The sequence below is a fragment of the Microtus ochrogaster genome, chromosome 1 (assembly GCF_000317375.1).
Source record: "Microtus ochrogaster isolate Prairie Vole_2 chromosome 1, MicOch1.0, whole genome shotgun sequence".
Lineage (NCBI taxonomy): Eukaryota > Metazoa > Chordata > Mammalia > Rodentia > Cricetidae > Microtus > Microtus ochrogaster.
Window position 1 is genome coordinate 34645666 of NC_022009.1, and position 20935 is coordinate 34666600.

The 20935-nt window shown below is 46.8% G+C and overlaps 1 protein-coding gene across 4 annotated transcripts in view; it reads right to left on the bottom strand.

Moving 5' to 3' along the window:
* Positions 1-1074: 1074 nt before the first annotated feature.
* Ptpn21 (protein tyrosine phosphatase, non-receptor type 21) overlaps positions 1075-20935 on the bottom strand; it is a 59195-nt gene continuing 39334 nt past the window's right edge. For all 4 annotated transcript variants that reach the window (XM_005343432.3, XM_026780608.1, XM_026780615.1 and 1 more), the window contains exons 11-19: positions 17923-17983; positions 17232-17316; positions 12358-13802; positions 7669-7806; positions 6674-6895; positions 4623-4751; positions 4211-4445; positions 3538-3698; positions 1075-3002 (exon numbers count right to left, since the gene is read on the bottom strand). In XM_005343432.3, coding sequence (XP_005343489.1) covers positions 2874-3002; positions 3538-3698; positions 4211-4445; positions 4623-4751; positions 6674-6895; positions 7669-7806; positions 12358-13802; positions 17232-17316; positions 17923-17983 — 2605 coding nt within the window. In that variant the 3' untranslated portion in view covers positions 1075-2873. The remainder of the gene's footprint in view (positions 3003-3537; positions 3699-4210; positions 4446-4622; positions 4752-6673; positions 6896-7668; positions 7807-12357; positions 13803-17231; positions 17317-17922; positions 17984-20935) is intronic.

The window sequence follows — 20935 nt, forward strand, 5'->3', positions numbered from 1 at the left end:
ACAAAAAAGAGGAAAAGATTAAAATAGTAACACATTTCCCTGTTTGCATTTATCCGCATAACTCTCCAGTAACACTGCAGACCTTCAGCTTAATATATATGGTTATAGTTTGTCGATTTTCTACAATATTAATATATCTTCCTATCTGAAATGAATTTAGCCATGCCATGATATCATATAGTCCTATATCACGACCCTGTCCTCCTCATCTGTGTTCCAAATAGACATTTCTTAGATATTTCTCTTCCTGGAAGTTTTTTTTTTAATGGTTTGTTTTTATTTTATGTGCATTGTATTTTGTATGTGTGTATGGGAGGGAGTCAGATCCCCTGGAACTGGAGTTATAGACAGCTGTGAGCTGCCATATTGGTGCTGGGATTGAACCCAGATCTTCTGGAAGAGCATCCAGTGTTCTTAACTGCTGAGCTATTTCTCCAGCTCTCTTTTCTGGAAGTTTCTAAGGAACCACACCTGTTAATTAAATTCTAGGGGTTTGTGGATGCTTCACAGTAGGAGTTCTTGAAGAAAATAATTGGTCACAATTTAACATTTTAGTTTATACTCTAAAATGAGTGGCCCCTAGGCTTAAAAACACAACTAGAAATTCCAACACAAGCCCCCAGGAAAATCTGGAATTTTCTCCCAAGAAAGCTGGTGCCAGAAATACCAAAGTTAACTGGTAGAAACATTGGTTTGCAACTGTTTGTGTGAAAATGTACATTTTGATATTTTTGATATGAAATCAATACCATCAAGGAAATAAAAGCCTCGGTGATACACTGTATAAATCTGACAGACTCTTCATTCTGAATTCTCAATTCAGACTCTTCAGTAAACCTTTTAAGCCTTAATATTTGAAATGGACCTCAAAACTTACATTATTCCAAAATTCAATTATGTAGAGGGTTATTTTTACTCAGAAATTTTCTCATTTGCTAGCTGTAATTAAGCTTAAAATTAATGTTTCGTAGAAGTGATGTCAAGCATACAACATTTGAAGAGTGATAGGTTTACACTGTGTAATTTTGCCCTGAAGGAATTATCAAGGTATTGCAACACGAACACAAACAAGCCATATATTACTCTTTAATTAAAGTTTTGTTTTACAATATGTTCTTGTCGGTGGGATATTTCCAGATGTTTAAGTGTGATAGAAAAGCATCTTCAAACAATGTACCATTGGAAGAAAAAGTTTCAGAAAACGTTGTCCTTCATATGGCATGAAATGGAACATATACCACCCAAACCTCCAATCCTGTCCTGGGGCGCGCCTTCCACGTGAGTTTACTGGTTTAGCTGGGCTGACACATGTCTGTCATGGAGGATGAGGCTCACCACAGGGTCAAATCAGAATGATGCAGATCATCATCATTTAGGAGCTAAACCTAGACCTGACATTCTAGAAGGTCTACACACTGAACCAAATTCGGGGGGGGGGGGCTCAGATAAAGGTGCCAGCTTGTCCTCCACTTCTCACACACGGGCCAAGGACAGCACTCTGCCCTTCGAACCTGACCTGGTTCTGACCAGCAGGATGTGCCCAAAGTGGATGGAAGAGGAGGACCAACTACTTAGAACTGATCCTGGGGTGCGGACAGGATTAAGGTGCTAAATTCAAGTACCCCCTGAACAGCACAGCAATTTCTGGTGGCCCCATAAGTTTGGACTGTGGTTTGGAGAAAGGAACCGCTCATTGACTGTTTCCGTCCTTCAACCAAGAGAAAACCAAGCCTCTTCAAGGCTTCTTTAATGATAATATAAACCTGAACGTTTTTGTAGGGGGAAAAAATTACAAGGAACCCAAATAAACAAAGCACATCACTGACAATGGCAGACCTTGACTTCCCTTGCGTAGCCCTCTGGGGCTCACCCCCAAGCTCCCAAGACCCCATTCTCCATCTCAGCGTGACTCTAGATAATACTGTACCGACCAAGCCATCCTGCGTGGCCACCACAGGTACTTCCTCTCGTCCTGGTCATCTTACATACTCATAGTCCTTCTCTTTGAAACAGTGTCCACTGTTGTTTCTAATATAAAGCCACATATATTAAACTCATTTTCAACAAAAAAAAGTGCTTAAAACCATCCAATGCAATTGTTCTTCATTTTCAACCAAGAAAATCAAACTCATTTATGCTTATTGATAATACTGAAAAAAATAGTGAATCTGATTCTTTGATTTTAAATAATGTGCCTTTATCCCCAACTTCACATTAACTGACTCAGTATTAGAACAACATGAGCTCTTATTTGGAAAATATAGAAGGTACAAATATATAGAACTTCTAGGATAAAAAACATTCTGAATATAAAAATGCTTTCTATGTTTCAAAATAATACTTTTAGATTCTCTTTAGTTTTGGATTTGGTGAATAAACCACTTAGTTCCCTGTGGTTTTTGTTCTTAAACAAAAGCTAATAATGGTTTTAAATACAGTTACTCAAGATCCACTCAGTCTGTGGACTGCCCCACAGAAAAGTTCAGTTTCTAAATAAAAACCAAAACTATTTAGTCATAAAATTACATTATCAAAAACTAGCTTAAGATAGAAATATGTGTGCCTTAATGATTGCCAGAACTGCCCAGTGCAGCTTCAGTAAGACAGAGAACCGTCTAGAAATACAGTCTCCAGAATGTGTGCAAGCGCTGCAAACTGGGCAAGCGAGGCCAGGGCACCAAGCCTGTCCCAAGTCCCACGCTTAGGGTGCTTCTTCAGCTCTTCCTGCCGCGCCTCCTGTTCGGGAGCTCCACATGGGACTCCTGGGGACAAACAGGAGCTGCACAAGCGCTTCTCTCTCTTCTCTTCCCTTCTTTCTTTTTTTAGCTGTAAACACTTCACATGATTGGGTCCCCATATAAACACGTGGGAGCTTAAATGAGCCTGGAGCTTTTGAGGAACTGCATGAGAACTCTGTACACAAACGTGTACTGGCCGAGCGTCTGCACCAGCATCATTCTCTGCTGTCTCAGCATGGCCAGCACTCTGGGGATGTCCAGCACCTAGTGGAGAGAAACCGTGATGAAGAAAACATTCTAAGGGGCAACAATACTGTCAGGCAGGCAGTCCCTGTCTACCAGAGCACCTCCTGTGATCACCTGAAATCTGATCTGGTTTAGCTACAAATGTCCATGTGGATTATTTCTTCAACAGTCCCTGGCTGTGGAAGTCAATTACCTCACCAGATTCTCAGATTCAACAAAAACACAGTATGCTAGGCACTGCCAGGACCTGATTGACTGTTTCCCACACAGGCCACTGGCCAGCACTAATTGTGTTGTGTTAATGGTGTCACAGGAAACCCTAGATAAAAGAATTAAACAGCTTTCCATATTATATGACATCTGGATCTTTACTATGACAGTTAGAGCTGAGAACCTCAAAGCCAGAGCCTTTTATAAACAACACTGTGCATCTATCTTGTGGTCACCATGTCCTAGGAAATGTGCTCAGAAAGATACTGGGCCTCTATGCCCCTCTCCTTCCCAGCCACCAACTCTCGCCACCAAGAATGTAGAACTTAGCGTAAGTCATCACCTCGTTGTGCTCCAGACAGGCAATCATGATCTCTGACAAAATGACGACCCCAGTTCTTCCTACGCCAGCACTGCAGTGCACCAGCAGCGGAGGGTTGGGGCTCTTGGGTTCGCTTGTACTGTTTGTATGACGTCGAACAGACTGGATCTCTTCAAGGTATGCTGTGAAAAGAACCAGTGAAATACAAAAGTACTCAGAGACAACGGCATATATAAAGTCAACAACCATCTCTTTATTCTCCCCACTGAGAAGACTGCAGATAAAGAGCACTGGGCACCAAGGGACCAGAGCCAACTATGGTGACTGCAGGCAAGTCAGTGCCTCAGCACAAACGAGATGGAGGAGATATGAGTTAGCTGTGGCATTCTACTTATGACAAGGCATCTCTTAAGAACGCCTTCTTGGGCTGGCAAAATGGCAGGGTGGGTGAGGGTATTCACCAAGGCTGATGACCCGAGTTCAATCCCCAAGAGCAACATGGTGGAAAGAAAGAACAAACTCTGACCTCCACACATGCGGTGTGGCACACACACACACACACACACACACACACACACACCCCTATAAACCCATCTTCTGTTGAAACAAGTGCAAAGCTTCTATGAAACAACAGAGAGGGACTGTTGTAGAAACCTGAGACAAACCTAAGCTGCCCCAAAACAAAGACACTTACATAAAAATCCTTTGAGGTCTTCGGGACAGCCATGCTCAGGCCAGTCTGTGTACTGCAGATGCCAAACTGTCCTCTCCTGGCCTGTGAGGAGGTGCTTCATCTTCAAGCCTGTTGTGGCATAGCAGCCCGAGTCCGTGCGGAAGCGAGTTGTGATCTTAAACCTTCCGTAGGTAACAGTGTTGTGCCTTGAGCCAAGTCTTGGCCAATACCTAAAGCTCTTCTCCCTGCCACCCTCCTGTTAAAGACAGGCACAGTTTAGCAGCAGCACGAGAGCCAGCCTGGGGCACTCCTCACTCAGGCCTTCACGCGGGCCACAGCCTCACCCTGCTTTTCTCGGGTCAGCGCTCTGGCTGGTTAACATAAATGGTTCTTTGGAGACCCAGAAAAAAACCCGAGAGGAATGCGCACTTACCTCCTCTGCTGTCACCATTGCAATAATTGTGATCCCCTGTTCCCACACCATCTGCCAAAAGTCCTGGCAGGTATTTTGTAACGGTCCCTGTGTGGCAATATAATCCCACTCAATTCCACTGACAGAGACCTAAAATCAGAGAAGGTTAAAAGCTTAGTGTGTGCATGGAATATATATACATGCATAGCCAGCCGTTGGTGTGTTCATGGTAACACTAAAAACTAACTGGGCTATTCAGCAGAGGATGGATACCTCTGGCTTCTTTATAAATATATATACCATGAGTTCATATGATACCCATGTGACTTGGAGCAATCTGCTCACCTCTCAATTTCAGTTTTATCTACAAAATGAAATAACTGCCGGTCCATAGGGCTGTGAGGACAGAGCGGATGTATACAATATCTGGCTTGTTTGTAACAAGTACTAAGTAAATAGCTGCTCCCGCTGTGAGGTGAACAAAACACCATGGTGTCCCAAATCACAAACAATTTGCCACAACGAAATATTAAATATTCTTGGAAAAGTAAAATCAAAATCTAAGCTAATGCCAGATATCTTCTATTTAGAGTGGTTTCCACCCCAAACTGAGTCAGATCACCCTCCACAAGGCCAAGTTTCCACACAGGACTTAATGCTCCCCAACAAGGCTTTACAGCCCAGAAACCTGGGCTAAACTAGGTTCTACCAGTAACTGCCAACAACCATTTCTTTCTGAGTGCCCATTAAATGTTAAAGCCTGCGCCAAGCCCTGTTCCACACATCCTCCCTCTAAGGCTGCCAGGCCTCAGCACCAACTCTGGGCCCTCTCACTGGCTCCCTTTCAGCAGTAGCCTGTGGGTGGGCACAGGCTATCTAGCAGTTGCTTAAACAAATGGAGGTCTCACAGTTGGTGAGAGATCTAGGAGCTGACTCAATCTGCCCAGTTCTGAAGTTCATATTCTTTCCATGACTCCTCAATCTGTAGCTGAAAATTTTGAAACACAACTACAAAAAAATCATAATGTTATTCCATTTTTACCCATCTAGTCATAAAAGATGGGATGAATTATTGAAAAATATGTTTGGTTTCTAAGTACACAATACCCATACAAAAAGCAAGGCAGTACATGCATCGATTCCTCAAAAACCATTAAGCATGCCTTCATTCCCACCACCTGGGAGGCAGAGGCTGTTCTCTGTGACTTTGAGGCCACCCTGTATAAACAGGCCAGCCAAAAGGACATAGCAAGACCCTGTGTCAAAAACCAAAACCAAATATAAATAAATAAAAGCTGTTAAGCAGCACACACAGTGCCAAGACTTAATAAATCCATGGAGATCAGACTGCTATCAAATATGACATGGAAGCTGAAGAAACACCAGGTACAACTCAATCCCCGGAAGGGGCGTTCCCCTTTCTGGACAGAGAATCCAGCTAGTTGGCATGAGCTAGGTCTCTGTGCCACCGCCTCCCGCTGTAGCAAGTGGAACACCACCCAGTTGCCCAGTTGACAGCATCAGACTGTTCTGGGGAGTGCTTCTTTAAAGAACAGAGTGACACTAGAGATCACAAGGAGACGGGACAGATGGCATGCTCCTAAGCAACAGCTTGTGTGAGCGTCCTCCACAGTCCCAGACAGGGCTGGGGTGCAGCTCATAGAGCACAAAGACCTGGGCTTGCCATGGCTGGGGAAAGGGAGGACATGAAAAGCAAAGTAGGCACATTCATTACATACAACGCACACAGTTATATGATGGGGTAAAACTAGTGATTCCGATACAGCAGCTCCCGTGAGAACTGACAAGCCCCAAAGAGTCTTCAGATTTAGGACAAAGTTCTACTGGCAGACAATGAAATGCCCCAAGTCCTGGCAATGATATGGGTGCAGACTGGCTACCACATGGAGAGTAGACGTGATCTTGGCTGCGTCTGGATTCTCTAGCTTATAACATAATTGTCACAATGACTCCAAATGGGATGTTTTCGCAATACAGAACCCAGTGTAAACCTTAGGTTCCTCCAAGTCAGCCCTGGACTGCAGCGTTGTCTGCCCGGATGCTCTTCTCACCTTAATATGGGATGCGTTGATGTAGCCAGTGTTGTTCTCCTTGGTTGGTACCAGCTCTACTCTCGCGTCATCATAGGGAAGCACATCTTGGAATCGATTTCTTTCTGCATTTTCAGGCAGCCGGGCTGTTGAGCACTCCCCATCTACCAGGCGCTTTTTAAGAATCCTTTCATATTCGGTGAAGACCATTCCTTGCTCCAAGCGCTGTTCCAGAATCTTACACTAGGAGATAGGACATGTGTGATGAGTGAGTCACATGTCACAGCTGAGTGGACTTTTGAGGTCCTGTTTGCTCCTTCAAGGTCTAGCATTTTCATTGTGACAGATTCTACATGAAACCAAACCAAAATTTTACAAGTCACAAAAAGTAGAAAAGACATGTTGTTGGCAAGATGTAGAGCGCAAAATTGAGTTTGAAAGTGAAATCCAGCCTAAGGCAGTTGGTTAAGCATGAGGTCTGAACCTATGGTCAGCTTTGTGATCGCTAAGAAACAGAACCCTAGAACAGCCCAGATTTTGGGAGCAAATGCTCTGACTTATAACAGAAGTTCGTAAGACACGGAGAGCAGCGGCAGGTGAGGGCTACCTGCAGATAGATGCAGCTAATGAGGAAATAAACACCTGTCTTATTTTAAAATAATAAGGTCTCAATTCAGTATCTAATTTTGGTTTAAAAACAAGATGATTTCCAATATAATGAAACGTCTGCTTTCTCTTCTATGTATCTGTTTACACATGTTCTTACTTTGAAGAACTAAAACAATCAAGGATCTTTAGAAACAAAAAACTTGATCAACATTGGAGCCTGAAATTACTTAAGACATTAAAGCCACACATTCGCTCCAGCTGTGACCCAGATAGCAAGAATTCCTAGGATTCATTTATGACTATTAAATTAGGCCAGAAAATTCACCAAGATTTCACAAGGGCACTTTTGAGTTGCCTTCACGATCTCTCCACTGAAGCATTGAGCCCGGCACCCTGCACGCACTCACCCGTTCATCGTTGGTGGCTCTGGTGGACACTTCCTTCCCTTCATCAGGCAGAGGCAATCGGGACAGGGAGAGTCCATTGAGGGCAGCCAGCTTAAGGGGACCAATTTTTTTTGCATCTGCTCGAGTCTTTTTCATTCCCTGTAAGAAAATATTTACACACATATAGAGAATGTACCCAGATGCAACCCTTTCAAAAGTGATGACAGTGAGCTAAAGAGGAAGCAAGGCAGCGCTCTCCCTGCTAGCACCCAAGGAGCGAGCCCTTCCCACACAACCGCCTGACTAGCTGAGGAGGAAGACGTGCCTTTCAAGGCCAGAGCTCTGATAAGGCCTCCAGATAGAAGGCTTTGGCTCCAATTGGTTACAAGACTCTGTTGCAATGAAAGGTGAGGCTGTGGACAGGCAACATTCTTACAGAACTACCCAACTTTAAAACGTGACAGCACACAGAACAGAAAAACAAGGTATCAGTGGTGGGCTGTAACAACCTTTTCCTTTTCTTATTTTAAGACAGGGTCTCACAATGTAGCCTTGGTATGACTCTCTATACATACCAGGCTAGCCTCAAACTCAGATATTCATCTACTGGTCTCTGCCTACTGAGTCCTCAGATAAAATGCATAGCAGCCTTTACTATTTTTAAAACAAACAAAAATTTAAATCATTCTGAAAAAGAGAAGGAAGGAAGGAAGGAAGGAAGGAAGGAAGGAAGGAAGGAAGGAAGGAAGGAAGGAAGGAAGGAAGGAAAGAAAGAAAGAAAGACAGACTGCTTTCACATATTCCACTCTACAGTCCTGAAGAACAATGCGACCTGGACTGTCCCCAAAACGGTCACATTTCTAAATCATAAGCCCAGCTGCAGTCTCTATCAGCAATCCAGAGTGGAAGGGAGCGTCAGTGGAACACTGTTCTAGCAAAACAGTGCTTCCCAAAGTTCTCACGCCTGGTCACTTTCTTCTCTGCGGCAGGTAAACCTGAGAAGTCCCCTCGAACATTCTGTAGAGTTACAAGTCCCAGTGTTCAAAGAAATGGTTTCCTCAGTTTTTAGAAGGAAACCAGCTAACTCCAGCTCTGTAAGCCTAAAAGTGCTGTGACACCAGGGCTGGAAGCACTGAGCAGAAACAAAGAGAAAAGCCATTTTGGTGGGGAAGGAAATGCTGTACTGTAATTGGGGAGTATGTGTGGCCCTGGGCATATATGCCGAGGTGGCTAGAACATGGCACCGGCTGCCCAGAAACCTGCTGGGGTCTACCGACCTCCTCCACACAGTACTGGAACACAGTCTGATCGCCCAGAAACCTGCTGGGGTCTACCAACCTTCTCCACACAGTACTGGAACACAGTCTGATCGCCCAGAAACCTGCTGGGGTCTACCGACCTCCTCAACACGGTGCTATGTCTTATAGCCCCCCCCCCCCAGTCTTGACTAGTTTTGACATGGGGCTGGGGATTTGAACTCTGGTCCTCTTGACTAGACAGCAGGCATCTTACCCAGTGAGCCATCTCTCCAGCCTATAGAATATTTTTTAACTTCATAGTTCATATTGCTTATGAGCTTCCCACATAATGCAGTTCAGACTTAGAATGGGCAGAATCCTGGGTGTAACTAGCTAACATCCTTCAGGTAAGTCACCTTTGCCCTACAGCCTTACCTGAGCAGAAATCTAGAAAGGGAGAGTGCGGGGGGCGGGGACACACCACAGACTGACACCCCGGCTAAAATGTCCTGAATATAGTCTGCACAGAGCACAGCTGTGTGCTGCAGAGTTTAACAAGCAGCTCCCAAAGGGAAAGGTTCTTCCCTCCCTGGTCATTTCTGTGGTGCAGATACTGTCACTGCCACGCCCCAACTGCCTAAGGAAGTCACCTGGCTCACAAGATCCCTAAAGCCGCATGGTATTGGCTGACTCAGTGTACTCTGCCCGAGATCCAGACGGCCCACACTGCCGAGCCAGGTGACGGTGGTTCAGCACCAGCTGCCATTATCCCTTCCCAGGCCCATGGTTTCAATGCCAAATCTGCAGGGCTTCTTAGGTGAGAACCGCACTGCCCAAGCCTAAAGGATGCATGAAGACCCAGTTTTTATGCAGATGGGTGAGCACCCAAACCAGTCTGCCTTAGCGATAACAATCTAATCCCTGGAGGTGGAAGCCTGGGTGGGGAACTCTGGACTGTCCCTTCTTGTCTGCTACTTTGCTACTTACTCTCTGGTCTTCTGGGTTTTTTTTTTTTTCCCCTCTTTTAACTGTAGCTCGCTTTAGTGCTGTCTGTTGATAGTGGCAGGATCGTGTGATGTCACCATGAAGGGGTCAGAGGCTAACAGGGGGTTAGCCTTCTCAACTCATGGGAAACTGAAAAACTAAACTCATGATATATTACAAACCAAGCTAATATTGACAAAGCACTTGTGATGTTTGAAGTTTTATTTTAGTCTCCCAGGAACACTGAGGTCATCTCATTTACAAATGAGCAAACTGGGTCATGGAGAGACTAGATAGTTTGTTCAGGGTCACTACTGCCACTTTTATAAAAGAATCAGTGCAAAACAATAAAAAAAAAAAAACAAGTCTTTTCTTAAAATCTGTTACATGGAAGCATTTGCTTCAGCAGGTAGACTTCCATGCCTAACTGCAGTGAGACTTAATGCTGACAAATGCACAGATGACGGGCCCAGGCCACTAAGAAAAGCCGAGGGATGATGCATGAAGGGTCTTGCCCACTGATGAACTACAATACCCAGCAGGGCCTATACTCAGACCCAGGCTGTTCACTGCTAGGGCCTATATACAGGATATATATATATGCCTCCGCATATATCCTTGGGTAGGTAAAATCCCTGTGCAAAAAAGAGGCCAAAAGATGGTTCAACTATACAACTTCACTAAAAAGTCTTAAAATATAATGTGAGAAGAAAATTTGTATTTTAAGACAAGCAACTACATCAAAGCCCTCAGTGTAAGCTGAACCTGCCAGACCCCATCGAAATATACTAAACTTCTCCCACCTTGATTTATTAGTACATTTGTTGGACAATTACAGAAGATAATGGCAAGCTGTGTTACCTCGAGAGATCGGGGGGCTGGAGGGTTTGGTCCCCTCAACTCTTGGGAAGTTAGAGAATTAAAGGGGACTGTCCTCAATGCAAGCATCATTTGGAGTACTTGTGCTCCACATAAAAACAGTGGGCAGTTCTTACTGCATTGTCATTGAAGGCTCTATCGTGCCTGCTGGCCTGGGGACTCGAGCAGTGACTGTGGAAATCCCCACACTGTCCCTGCCCTAATGCCGTCAGCCTGTTCCCTCTACCATGGTCCGCTTCAGCACTGGCTCTGTATACTCAGGAATAAACAAAACTGAACTTACAGTTCCATCCTTCAGCTGAGTAAAAGACTGTTAAATCTGAGCCCTTTCTTAGGGTGTTTTCTTGCATGTACTGATCTGTCATAAGCATTGTGATCCTCTGAGCTTCCCAGCCTGCCTGGAGGCCTGCGTCACTTCGAGGCCCTCACACACTAGGCCGGAAGCACACTTGCAGAAGCTCCTCAATCTTTGGGTCATCCTAATAGAGATGAGTCAAATGGACACACTCTTCCCTTTGACTCGGTTCCAGTGTGGGTCACGGGTCAAGGAGTGAGGGCCATACAAGCTGCACCCCTGAGCAATGCAGCCTGGTGATGAGTGGACGCACCGCCAAACAGGACCATAAAGACTATGTCAGGACGAGAAGTCAAAAGTGACTCAGTGCAGAGTAGCCAGGCTTGACAGGCAGATTCTACTCAGTAAAATGCTACATAGAGTGGCCCTGGACCCAGAACAGTGGAGGAAACAGGCAGGTTGAGAGAAAAGTGAGCTGAAAGTTCCAGTGGGCCACTCACTAGTTGTATGACCTTGCAAGAGCTACTTGGTATTTCTGAGTCAGCGTCTTCATTTGTGAAAGACAACCAACAATGGCTCATTATAAACGGGGCACAGCAAAGATGAAATCTCCACACGTGGTAAACGTTCTGAAAAAGCCAGCTACAGAAAACAGCTCTGGCTCCTACATTTTGTTTTAAATGCGTAGGAAGCGCTTCCCCTTGCTTATTAGAGGAGTAGCAAACAGCCAGCGTGTCTACAAGGGCCTTCTGTTGAATGCCCGGTTTACTCTCTCGTTCTTGTAAAGAGATGGAGTCACTCTCCAGCCCACAGAGGCCATGGCCAAGACAGTCACACTGGATGCAGTCTTGAACCCTAACAACTATATAAAGACTCAGGGACACAGCCTTGGACACCTCTCCCAAGACATGACTTGGACAAACAGAACGCTGTTCCAGGATGCCTTGTCACCTCACAGTATTTTAAGGGTGTGGGGGAAGGTGGTTGGCAAAGCAATCCTGGCTAGAGTAATGAACTGTCTTCTTCCTCAACGTTTTAATAAGACAGTTCGGGGAGTCTTCCCACCCTCTCCCATAGACCTCTCTCTTCTCAGCACCCAACTTACCTCCAGCCAAGCCCACTACCACCCTCACCAGCCCACAGCCTTTCCACAAGAACTCGCACATGCCCCAAATAAGGCAAAAATCAGGGCTGACAGTTACTGAGAAAATGCAAATCACTGAGAACCCTTGGTACTGAGGGAAGAGGAGACAGAACACAGATTCAGGGGCCTCTCGTCCACACTGAGGCACCTCTGCTCCTGGGCCAGCTTACCCCGAGTGGCGGAAGTCCTTCCACAATGTTCTTCTTCCCAGAGAGGAGATCTGACACTGGCCTTTTCTTGAGAGAGTCCCTCCTAGCTCGGTACCTCCCCGAAGTCGTGAGGTCAGATTCAGACATGGAGGGGGTTAACAGCCCATCTCTTCGGGGCCGATGGGTCTCCACAACCAGGGGGATGGTGCTAATGGCCTTCACCCTCTTCTCAGGCTCTGTAAAATGGGATTTGGGCTCAAGAATATGCAGAGGGCCGGTGACTGGAGTCACCGAAGCACAGGGGTAGTTCAGCTGCTGCTCCTGGGAGTAAGCACCAGTCAGGCGGGGCTCGGACAAGGCCGAGACGGCATGTGCTCTGCTGCTGTCCTCGTCCAGGTCCTCCTCCTCCTCACTGCTGTGTATCAGCATGGTGGCATCAGAAAGGGACTTCTTGTGGCTGTATCTGCCACTTTCCTGCTCTTCACTCTCCTCTTGCTTTGTTCTGTCAGAAAAGACACTGGACTGGGAGCCTGCTGAGCAAGTCCGCGGAGCCACATCTGCGGCTGAGGCCGACATGGTCCTCTCCTTGAGCCTCAGGCCTTCAAAGCCGTGTGTGAGTCCCGCAATTTCAATACTGTTCCTCTTCTGTAGGTGGGCATGCCGGGCTGCTGTGAGGGGCTCGCTGACCTCCTGCAGGGAATGGGCCACTGGCAAGCTGTCCTCCTGGAAGGTCTGCACTGAGTGGTGGACACGCCTGGTGATGAGATCCGGATTGCTGCTGCTGATGTAGAGATGCCGGGACAGGTCTGGGGTGCTGTTGGCGGGCCTCGGGTATGGGTACGGTGGGGGTGGCCGGTACACCTGGGTTCTCATAATGTTTGGAGCTGGATAGTCCTGGGCCTGGAGCTGCACATTTGTCAGCTCGGGCACACTGACGGCACCCACCACAGGCCGCCTCTCAGCAGGGTAGGGATACGGAGACTGACTGTGGAAACTGTAGTTCAGATTAAATGGGTAGTGGGCCGACTGGGGAGAGGTAAGGTGTGCGTGCTCCCGGATCTCAGGCTGGCTGTAGACCAGGGCGTCGGGCCTGCTGTATGCGTAGGAACTGCCGATGTTGAGGTTCCGCAGCGAGTGGCTGTGCCTGTCTGCATGCACCAGGCCTCTGTTGAGCTGCTTCATCACAGTCTCGTAGTCGGGGGTTGGGCGGTAAGAAGGGGGGATCAGGGCACTGTGCCGATGGGATGGGATATAGTCGGGCCGCATGACGTCACTGCCAGTAATACTCGGGTTGGAGGACATAGGGGAGGGCTGCAAGTAGGGCTGAGGGGTATTTAAGGAGTTCGTACTGTGTGCACTGTAGACGCTGCCGTTGCGGATGCGACCGCTGAGGTCAATCTGGGTTCTGTCCAAACTTGTCTGGGAGTGACAATAGAATCCATTCTTGCTGGGCACAAAGATGTTATCTGAGGAAGGAAAAGGTTTTAAAAGATCTTTAAAATGTCTTAAATTGGACTCATTACTCCAGCCAAATACTGAGATAGCCCTGGAAGAACTTATAACTTCTCTTGCTAAAACGACACAGCTTCAGTGCACTAAGTGGCCCTGGGAGCTTCAACATCCTCGCCTATAGGATGGGGTAAGTCTGCCTGCTTAAATCTCACCTCTGGGATGAGGAGGTCTGCTGCTGAAAGTGAGGTACTTAGGATCTGACCAAGTCTAAGTCCAATATTGAAAGTATAAATCATATCACAAAATAATCTTTCTTCTGAAAGTTAAAAAGATATGTTCCACTACAGACAAGAAGCAGGCATTGTGCAGCACTGTGAAACTCAAAGAAGAGACACTGCTGAAGCACTGAGCCACGGTGGGTGGGTGCTGAGCTAGGGCAGGAACCAACAATCTGTGCACATTTCCTTAAGGAGAGTTTTAGTTTGTTTGCAGAGATTCTTCTTTAATGAAAAAAACCCACTGTCAAAGGGCACCCGTTCAGCAGGTGCAGAGCTTCCCGTCCAACAGGGAGGATCACTGGTCGTGTAACTCCACCAAAGGCCCAGAAGCCAAGAAGAGCCAGGCTACGGTAGCTGAAGTTGCTCCACCCAGCCACCAGTTGAGCAAGATGTGGATCCAGAGCCTGCAGGCTCAGGCTACCAATCCTACAGAGCTGGCTGGGCTAGAAGAGGCCATCTTTCCTCCACCTGACCTGCACCTCAGCAGTCAGGGCCTGCAGAAAGCATTGTCTGGGTGATTCAGCGGCTCCATTGGGGTGCAATGTCTGATAACTGCCGGGCACACTGTATTGGGCATGCAAGCAGCTCTGGGAAGGCCATTCGCATGCCTCTCCCCTGCTGCACTCAGCTGCCTCATCCCAGGCTTCTCCATCTGCAGAAGACTTGGCCATTGCCAAATTTCTAGATTCCTTTTTTGGTCACAGATTCCTTTTCTGGGTTGTCTAGACCAGTGTGACACCTACTGACCTAGTGTCCCTGCCTCCAGGCTCTCTAAGAGCACATAGGACTATACCCCTTCATCCCTTGGTGCCAAACACATGCATGTGGCTAGTAACAGTAAGGAGAAAGTGAGCAGAAAGTTGAGAGCCAGTTTCTGAGGACCCCTCCTCCCATTTCCCCAGTGCCTTGACCTACAACATTACAGACAGAAAAGGCTCCTCCAGTCTGAGACCCCGATGCAGGCTGACATGGAACAGAGCCCACCTGCCAGGACACAACAGACAAGGATTCTGATCAAGAAGTAAAGCCACTGAGAGTTTTAAATGTTGTTAGCACAGCAGAATCAGACCATCCCAGCTGAACAGGAGCATGTGGGCTGGAGGGTGCTTGGGATAAGGGTGTGTGGGTGACAGAGCAGAGGGGCAAAGCCAGAGTCCCCCAAATAGAACAAACTAGAGAGGAGCAAACTACTGCGAGACGCTAGATGAGAAGAACGGCAAGGAAAGGTTGAGGAGCACAGACATAGGCAGGGATGACCATGGATATAGAAGAACGACAAGGGAAGGTTGAGGAGCACGGACATAGGCAGGGATGACCATGGATATAGAAGAACGGCAAGGGAAGGTTGAGGAGCACGGACATAGGCAGGGATGACCATGGATATAGAAGAACGGCAAGGGAAGGTTGAGGAGCACGGACATAGGCAGGGATGACCATGGATATAGCGAGGTTAGCTGGAAGCTTTCTTCAGGTGAGTTAGGGATGCAATTGCTAGTGAAAGGAACAAAAGGATAAGGACCTTTGTGGCGCAGGGGGACAGGGAGGCAGGGGTTTGGAAGATAGTGTGTGATGCTACAGGTTATGGGTATTTAGCTGAGTGGGGTAAAATTACATGCATCTCGGAATCCACAGAACCAGAAGAGAGACTTCATCATAATAAAGAACCATAAAAACAAACAGACTTACAGGGTAAAGCAATTAGCTCCAATTTAATATTCAGTTTGTAGCAAGCCCTGCTAGTTGACACCAGTTCCTGAGAGACAACTATTGACTAGGGAGCCTCCCGCAGGGTGCCCACCTGTCTGACTGCGCGAAACAAGGCATGGGTGACCACGGGAATGATGTCAGGGTGGGAAACGAGCATCTGAGTCACCCTTAGAGAATCTCTTTGCAAAGGAGCTGCTGTGGAAACCCCCTCAGGAAAGAAAGACACCAGACAGGTCTTTGTGACACCACCTAATACTAACAGGAAGACAACCTAAGGGTGTGGAAAACCCAGAGAGGGAGTAAGGGGGAACCAACAGGCTGGAGCATAAGACATCACTCTCAAACCGAGTGTAATAAAAAGGGGAAGATAAAATAACCCAAACCATTGTTTGAAGAAGAGAGGAGAAGAAAGAGTGGCAGGGTCATCATAGCCTGAAGTCGAAGGATGAGCAGCACAGAGACAGAAGGCAGAAGCCTTGTCCCCATGGTCAGAGAGGCTATGGTACAAGTACAGACAGGTATGTGCAAAGACAAGGGGACAGGAACAGGACAGGCCCAGGGGACAATGAGCTCGTCACCATTGTTCTGCTCCGCGGTTACCTTCCTCACTGTGGGGACGTCCTCAACACTGCATAGAAGATCTAGTTGTCTTTCTGTCTCCCCAGACCCCGTACCCTACAGAACAGGCAACGAACCCCACTTCCAAGCAGCCCCTTCTCCTGTGCCACAGCACTCAGCAGCCAGAGCAGCAGACCCAGTCATAGCTGGAACTGATGATAGCCAGCCATCCCGCTAGACCTGGAGCGCTCTGTTCAGTGCCCCCGGCATGATGGAGAAAATGGTAATGCATGTTCCCTTAGCAAAATAATCGTGATCAAATTATGAGCAAAGGCCTTATTTCCACTATTATATTCTAAGCCTCTGTGTACAGAACTGCTCATCTGCACCCCTTTTCTGGCCTTCAGTGGTTAGAGGTTACAGACAAATGTCACACAGACGGTTGAGATTTGGCATGGAGGCGCTGCCGTATACACACAGCTGAAGTACCAAGTACTGCGTCAGACAGGGATAAAACATTTCTGGGTATCTTCTGTAACAAACAAACAAAAACAGCATTGTTGGTTGCTCGATACGGTGGCACATGCCTGTAATCCATCACTTGGGAAACGAGGGCTGGAAAAATCACCAACGTAAGGGAAGCCTGGCCTAAAAGAGACTTCCAGGACAGGAGGCAGCTGAGGGAGTTGTCAGTAGCTACACTGGGGCTCAGCTGAGCCACACACATTTCAGGAAGAACATGAATGCAATGGCTTCTTCTGGGATCCCAGGATGGCTATAATCAGGACAGTTGGGGTACAACTGCAATTAAAAACCATCCAGACTTCAAGATCTCTAGGTCGTCACAGAGTTACTCATAGACACAGCTGTGCACGGCTTTGCAGACTCGGTGTACTTTACCTTGGGAAGAAGCAAATGGCTCTGTATAATGTCCATTATAATGCAGCTGGGGTGGGGGAGGCATCGCATAGGGCTGGGGTTTAGGCTAAGAAATGGAAAGTTGGACATAGAGTTAAAACACATCGCCCATGTCAAAAAGGTAAAGTCATTCTTTGCTGGACTCTTTCTCCTCACTAAAAAGACCTTCTGCAGGAGATAAATGTATTATAAATGGAAAATAACCACAAAAAAGGAGCAAGTCTTACCATATCTGTCAGTTCCAACACCGCCCACATGGCAAAGTCAAGCCTGAGGCACTGACACCAATGATACCAGACAGCACAAGAAAGTCTTCATCCAAAAAGTTAGGAACAAGAAGGAATGGATACAAGCCTCCTTGTCTAAACTCATGAATAGAAAAAGCTTTTATGTACTACAAACCCTATAAGACAAAGTCATCAAGTAAATTAAATGCCTACTTAGGATTTAACTGGCTAACCAGTTAAAATTCATAATATTTGGTTGTATCTAATATCTGAACAAATATAATAATACTAAGGTGAACTTACGGAGGTTACCATATCATTGGATAAAAATTATCAAACATCAACACACATTTGTGGTTCAAACTCAACATACTGCCCAAAGCATGTTTTAATTAAAGAGAGTGGTATCGCTAAGAGAGAAGAGGTGATCAAGTTCCTTCTCTTACCAGAGACATCCTGGAAGATGAGCCCCTCCTGACTGAGTTCAACGTGGCAGCCTGAGTTTGCCTGTGGGAGAAGACAGCTGTGAGCCCAGCACACACTTCCTACAATACGACAATAAACCAGATCTAGGAAGGAAGCCGGTGTGGTGGCTCCCACCTACAGCTGCAGCATGCAAGGGGCCTAAGGTGTGCTGAGGTTCAGTGTGGTGGCTCCCACCTGCAGCTGCAGCATGCAAGGGGCTAAGGTGTGCTGAGATTTGAGCCCTGCTGTGAGTGAGGTCGGTCTGGTGGTGCCTGAATTACAGGTTGTTAGGATACAGAGGAAGACATTGTCACAAAACAGCAATAACCAAGAGATACAGACAAGTAAAAAAAGATTCTAAGGCAAAAGACAAGGTCGAAAGTGCCATAAATTACAGAAGAGAGTTGTCACTTCCTAATGTAGGACTTCACAGCTTCCCCAGAACAAAAGGACACACTTCTTTTTGAAAACACACACACACACCTATTTCTTTTCGTTTGTTTTACTGAAGTGTGAGTGGGTATGCATAAACACGTGCATTAGATTCTTGCCAATGTTAGTAATGCCCATAATTTTGTCAAGGATTTTTAATTTACCAAGAGCGTGTGTGATGCACAAGTGATTAACACATCCCGTGACAGTGGCTAGTGCATGAGCGTGTGTGGTGCACAAGTGATTAACACATCCCATGACAGTGACTGGCGCTCTAAGGACCATTACTAAAGCTCTGTCATCACAAAATACCAAATAAACGTACTGACTCAGGGAACGTGCATTAAGAAGCCTCTTTTCTTCTAAACTAGCATTATTCTTAGCACTCTGATAATGTCTGTATTACACTCGGAATATTTGCTTATTTTTACAGGACCTTTAAAATAAAGAAAACTATTGGACATTAGGATTTCCCACTAATCAGTAATGCAGTAAGCAGGCGATGACTCTGCACTTATGAGGGGATTTCTTTAAACAACTCTCTTTCCTACGCCTGGAAAATACTCAGGGTGCTGGAGAATGATGCACATCTCCTTCCTTTCCCTTCCCTTTCTTGGCAGTGAGCTTTAGGGCTTTATTGTGCAGCTCTATCTACTTCCTAATAGACATGTCTATCTTTCCAATATCATGCCAAGTATTCAGCCTGCCGGGTGCTTGTGGGTTTTTCTAGAGTGCCCCTTAAATGTACATAAGACACTAATTTTTGATACTTTGAAACTTATGTTGCTTCTGGGTACTCAACATGGTCCAGCCTAGGTTTAAAGAACTGTGTTCAGTCTACCAATGACTCAGCATCTAGATGAACTGAGCTTTTAAGATCATTAAAGCTGGGTACAGTGGTGCATGCCTTTACTCTCAGCACTTGGGAAGCACAGGCATGCGGATTTTTGAATTGGAGGCCAGCCTGATCTGCAGAGCTATTTCCAGGACAGCCAAAGCTACAGAGAACCCTGTCTCAAAACATTCCCCCACCCCACCCCCCAAAAAAAAGCATCATAAACTCCACAATGAGGAGAAGGAGCTGCTGATAGGACACTTATTAACAAACACCTAACCACATCTCCACTGCTGGCCAGCCTGGACAAGATTCCGTCTTCAGCATGCGAAGTACAGAGTCCAAGGATGCAGGGCTTGGAAGCAGAGGCAGCCATTCTTACTCACTGGTATCTTGCTGGCAGCATCCAGTGGGAGGGCAAAAGCAGAAGCCAGTTCTGCTGAAAACAAAGCAAAGGAGCACCAACCACATCCACCTGCCGAACTGTCTGACCTAGGCAACCCCGCTGATCGCTTGCTTGCTCTAAGCGTCTGCCTGCTAGGGATGCTTTCTGTGCTGGTTAGCAATGCCGAGCGCGGAGGCGGCTAAGGCTCCTAGGTCAATATCTAGAACGTGTGCACTGGAGAAGATAACGAAAGGCTGTCAGCTCAGTGAAATACACGATCTTGCTTGGCGAAACTGTGCAGCCTGCATGGGTTATCTCGTGGAATCTGAAAGACACCACCAGGGAGGTCCCATCATCGGGTTTACAAATGAGGAAAGTGATACTTAGATTAAGTAGATCACTCCTGGTCACATGGCACACAAGTGACAGAACCAGCATCTGAACAGGCAGGTCTGCTGGATGCCTGAGGAGTTTCTGACAATCATCTTCCTGACTATGTCCTTAGCCCCAACTAACTCATGAGCTCCATGGAGGAAACAGACAAACCATGGCACAAGCAGTACCCAGCACACGCCTGCACACAAGCAGCCCTTGACTGTGTTGAACACAGGAATGGCACAGTGAGTGGGGACAGAAGTCTGTGTTCAGTGAACATTTCTCAGGTAAGATGTCTCAGTGGGTAAAAGAACACGCATGTAAACCTAGCAACCCGAGTTCAAGTCCTGGATCCTACAAGGAGTCAGGAGAGAACCAGCTTCCAAATGCACGCCCACGCACACTAAATTAACCAATGATTTAAGACTGTTAGCGTTGTCTCACTTGCTCTGTGAGCCTCTTCTCAGCTGGCCATTTGGTTATTTGATGCCAGCAGAGGGCAAGCTTTGATCACGTGTTAGAAGGTGGAAATACCTCAGGATGTTTGTCTCAACGCCTTTCCTCCTGGCCCTCCTTAATAAGATGGTGAAAAACAAAACCTCCCGTTTTAGGGTAGGCCAGAGGTCACATCCAGGCCACCATAAGGTCACTGACCTGGCTCTGGATCCCTACCCCGACTTGCCACTGTGGGCAAGCAGAGCTAATCCCCGGCAACAGGCAGTATTGACGGTTAAGGGCTGGCCTCACTGGAGGTCACAGTGATCATCTACCCAAGCATCTGCACAGAAAAAAGCTGCCTCACTCCACCTCCAGGAGAGCTCCCTGTCGCCAAGCCTTATTAGGGAGGGCAGGAGACCCATCCCACTGCGGGAGCCTGTGACAGCCCTTCTATCTCCCACTGCGGGGACCTGTGACAGCCCTTCTATCTCCCACTGCGGGGACCTGTGACAGCCCTTCTATCTCCCAC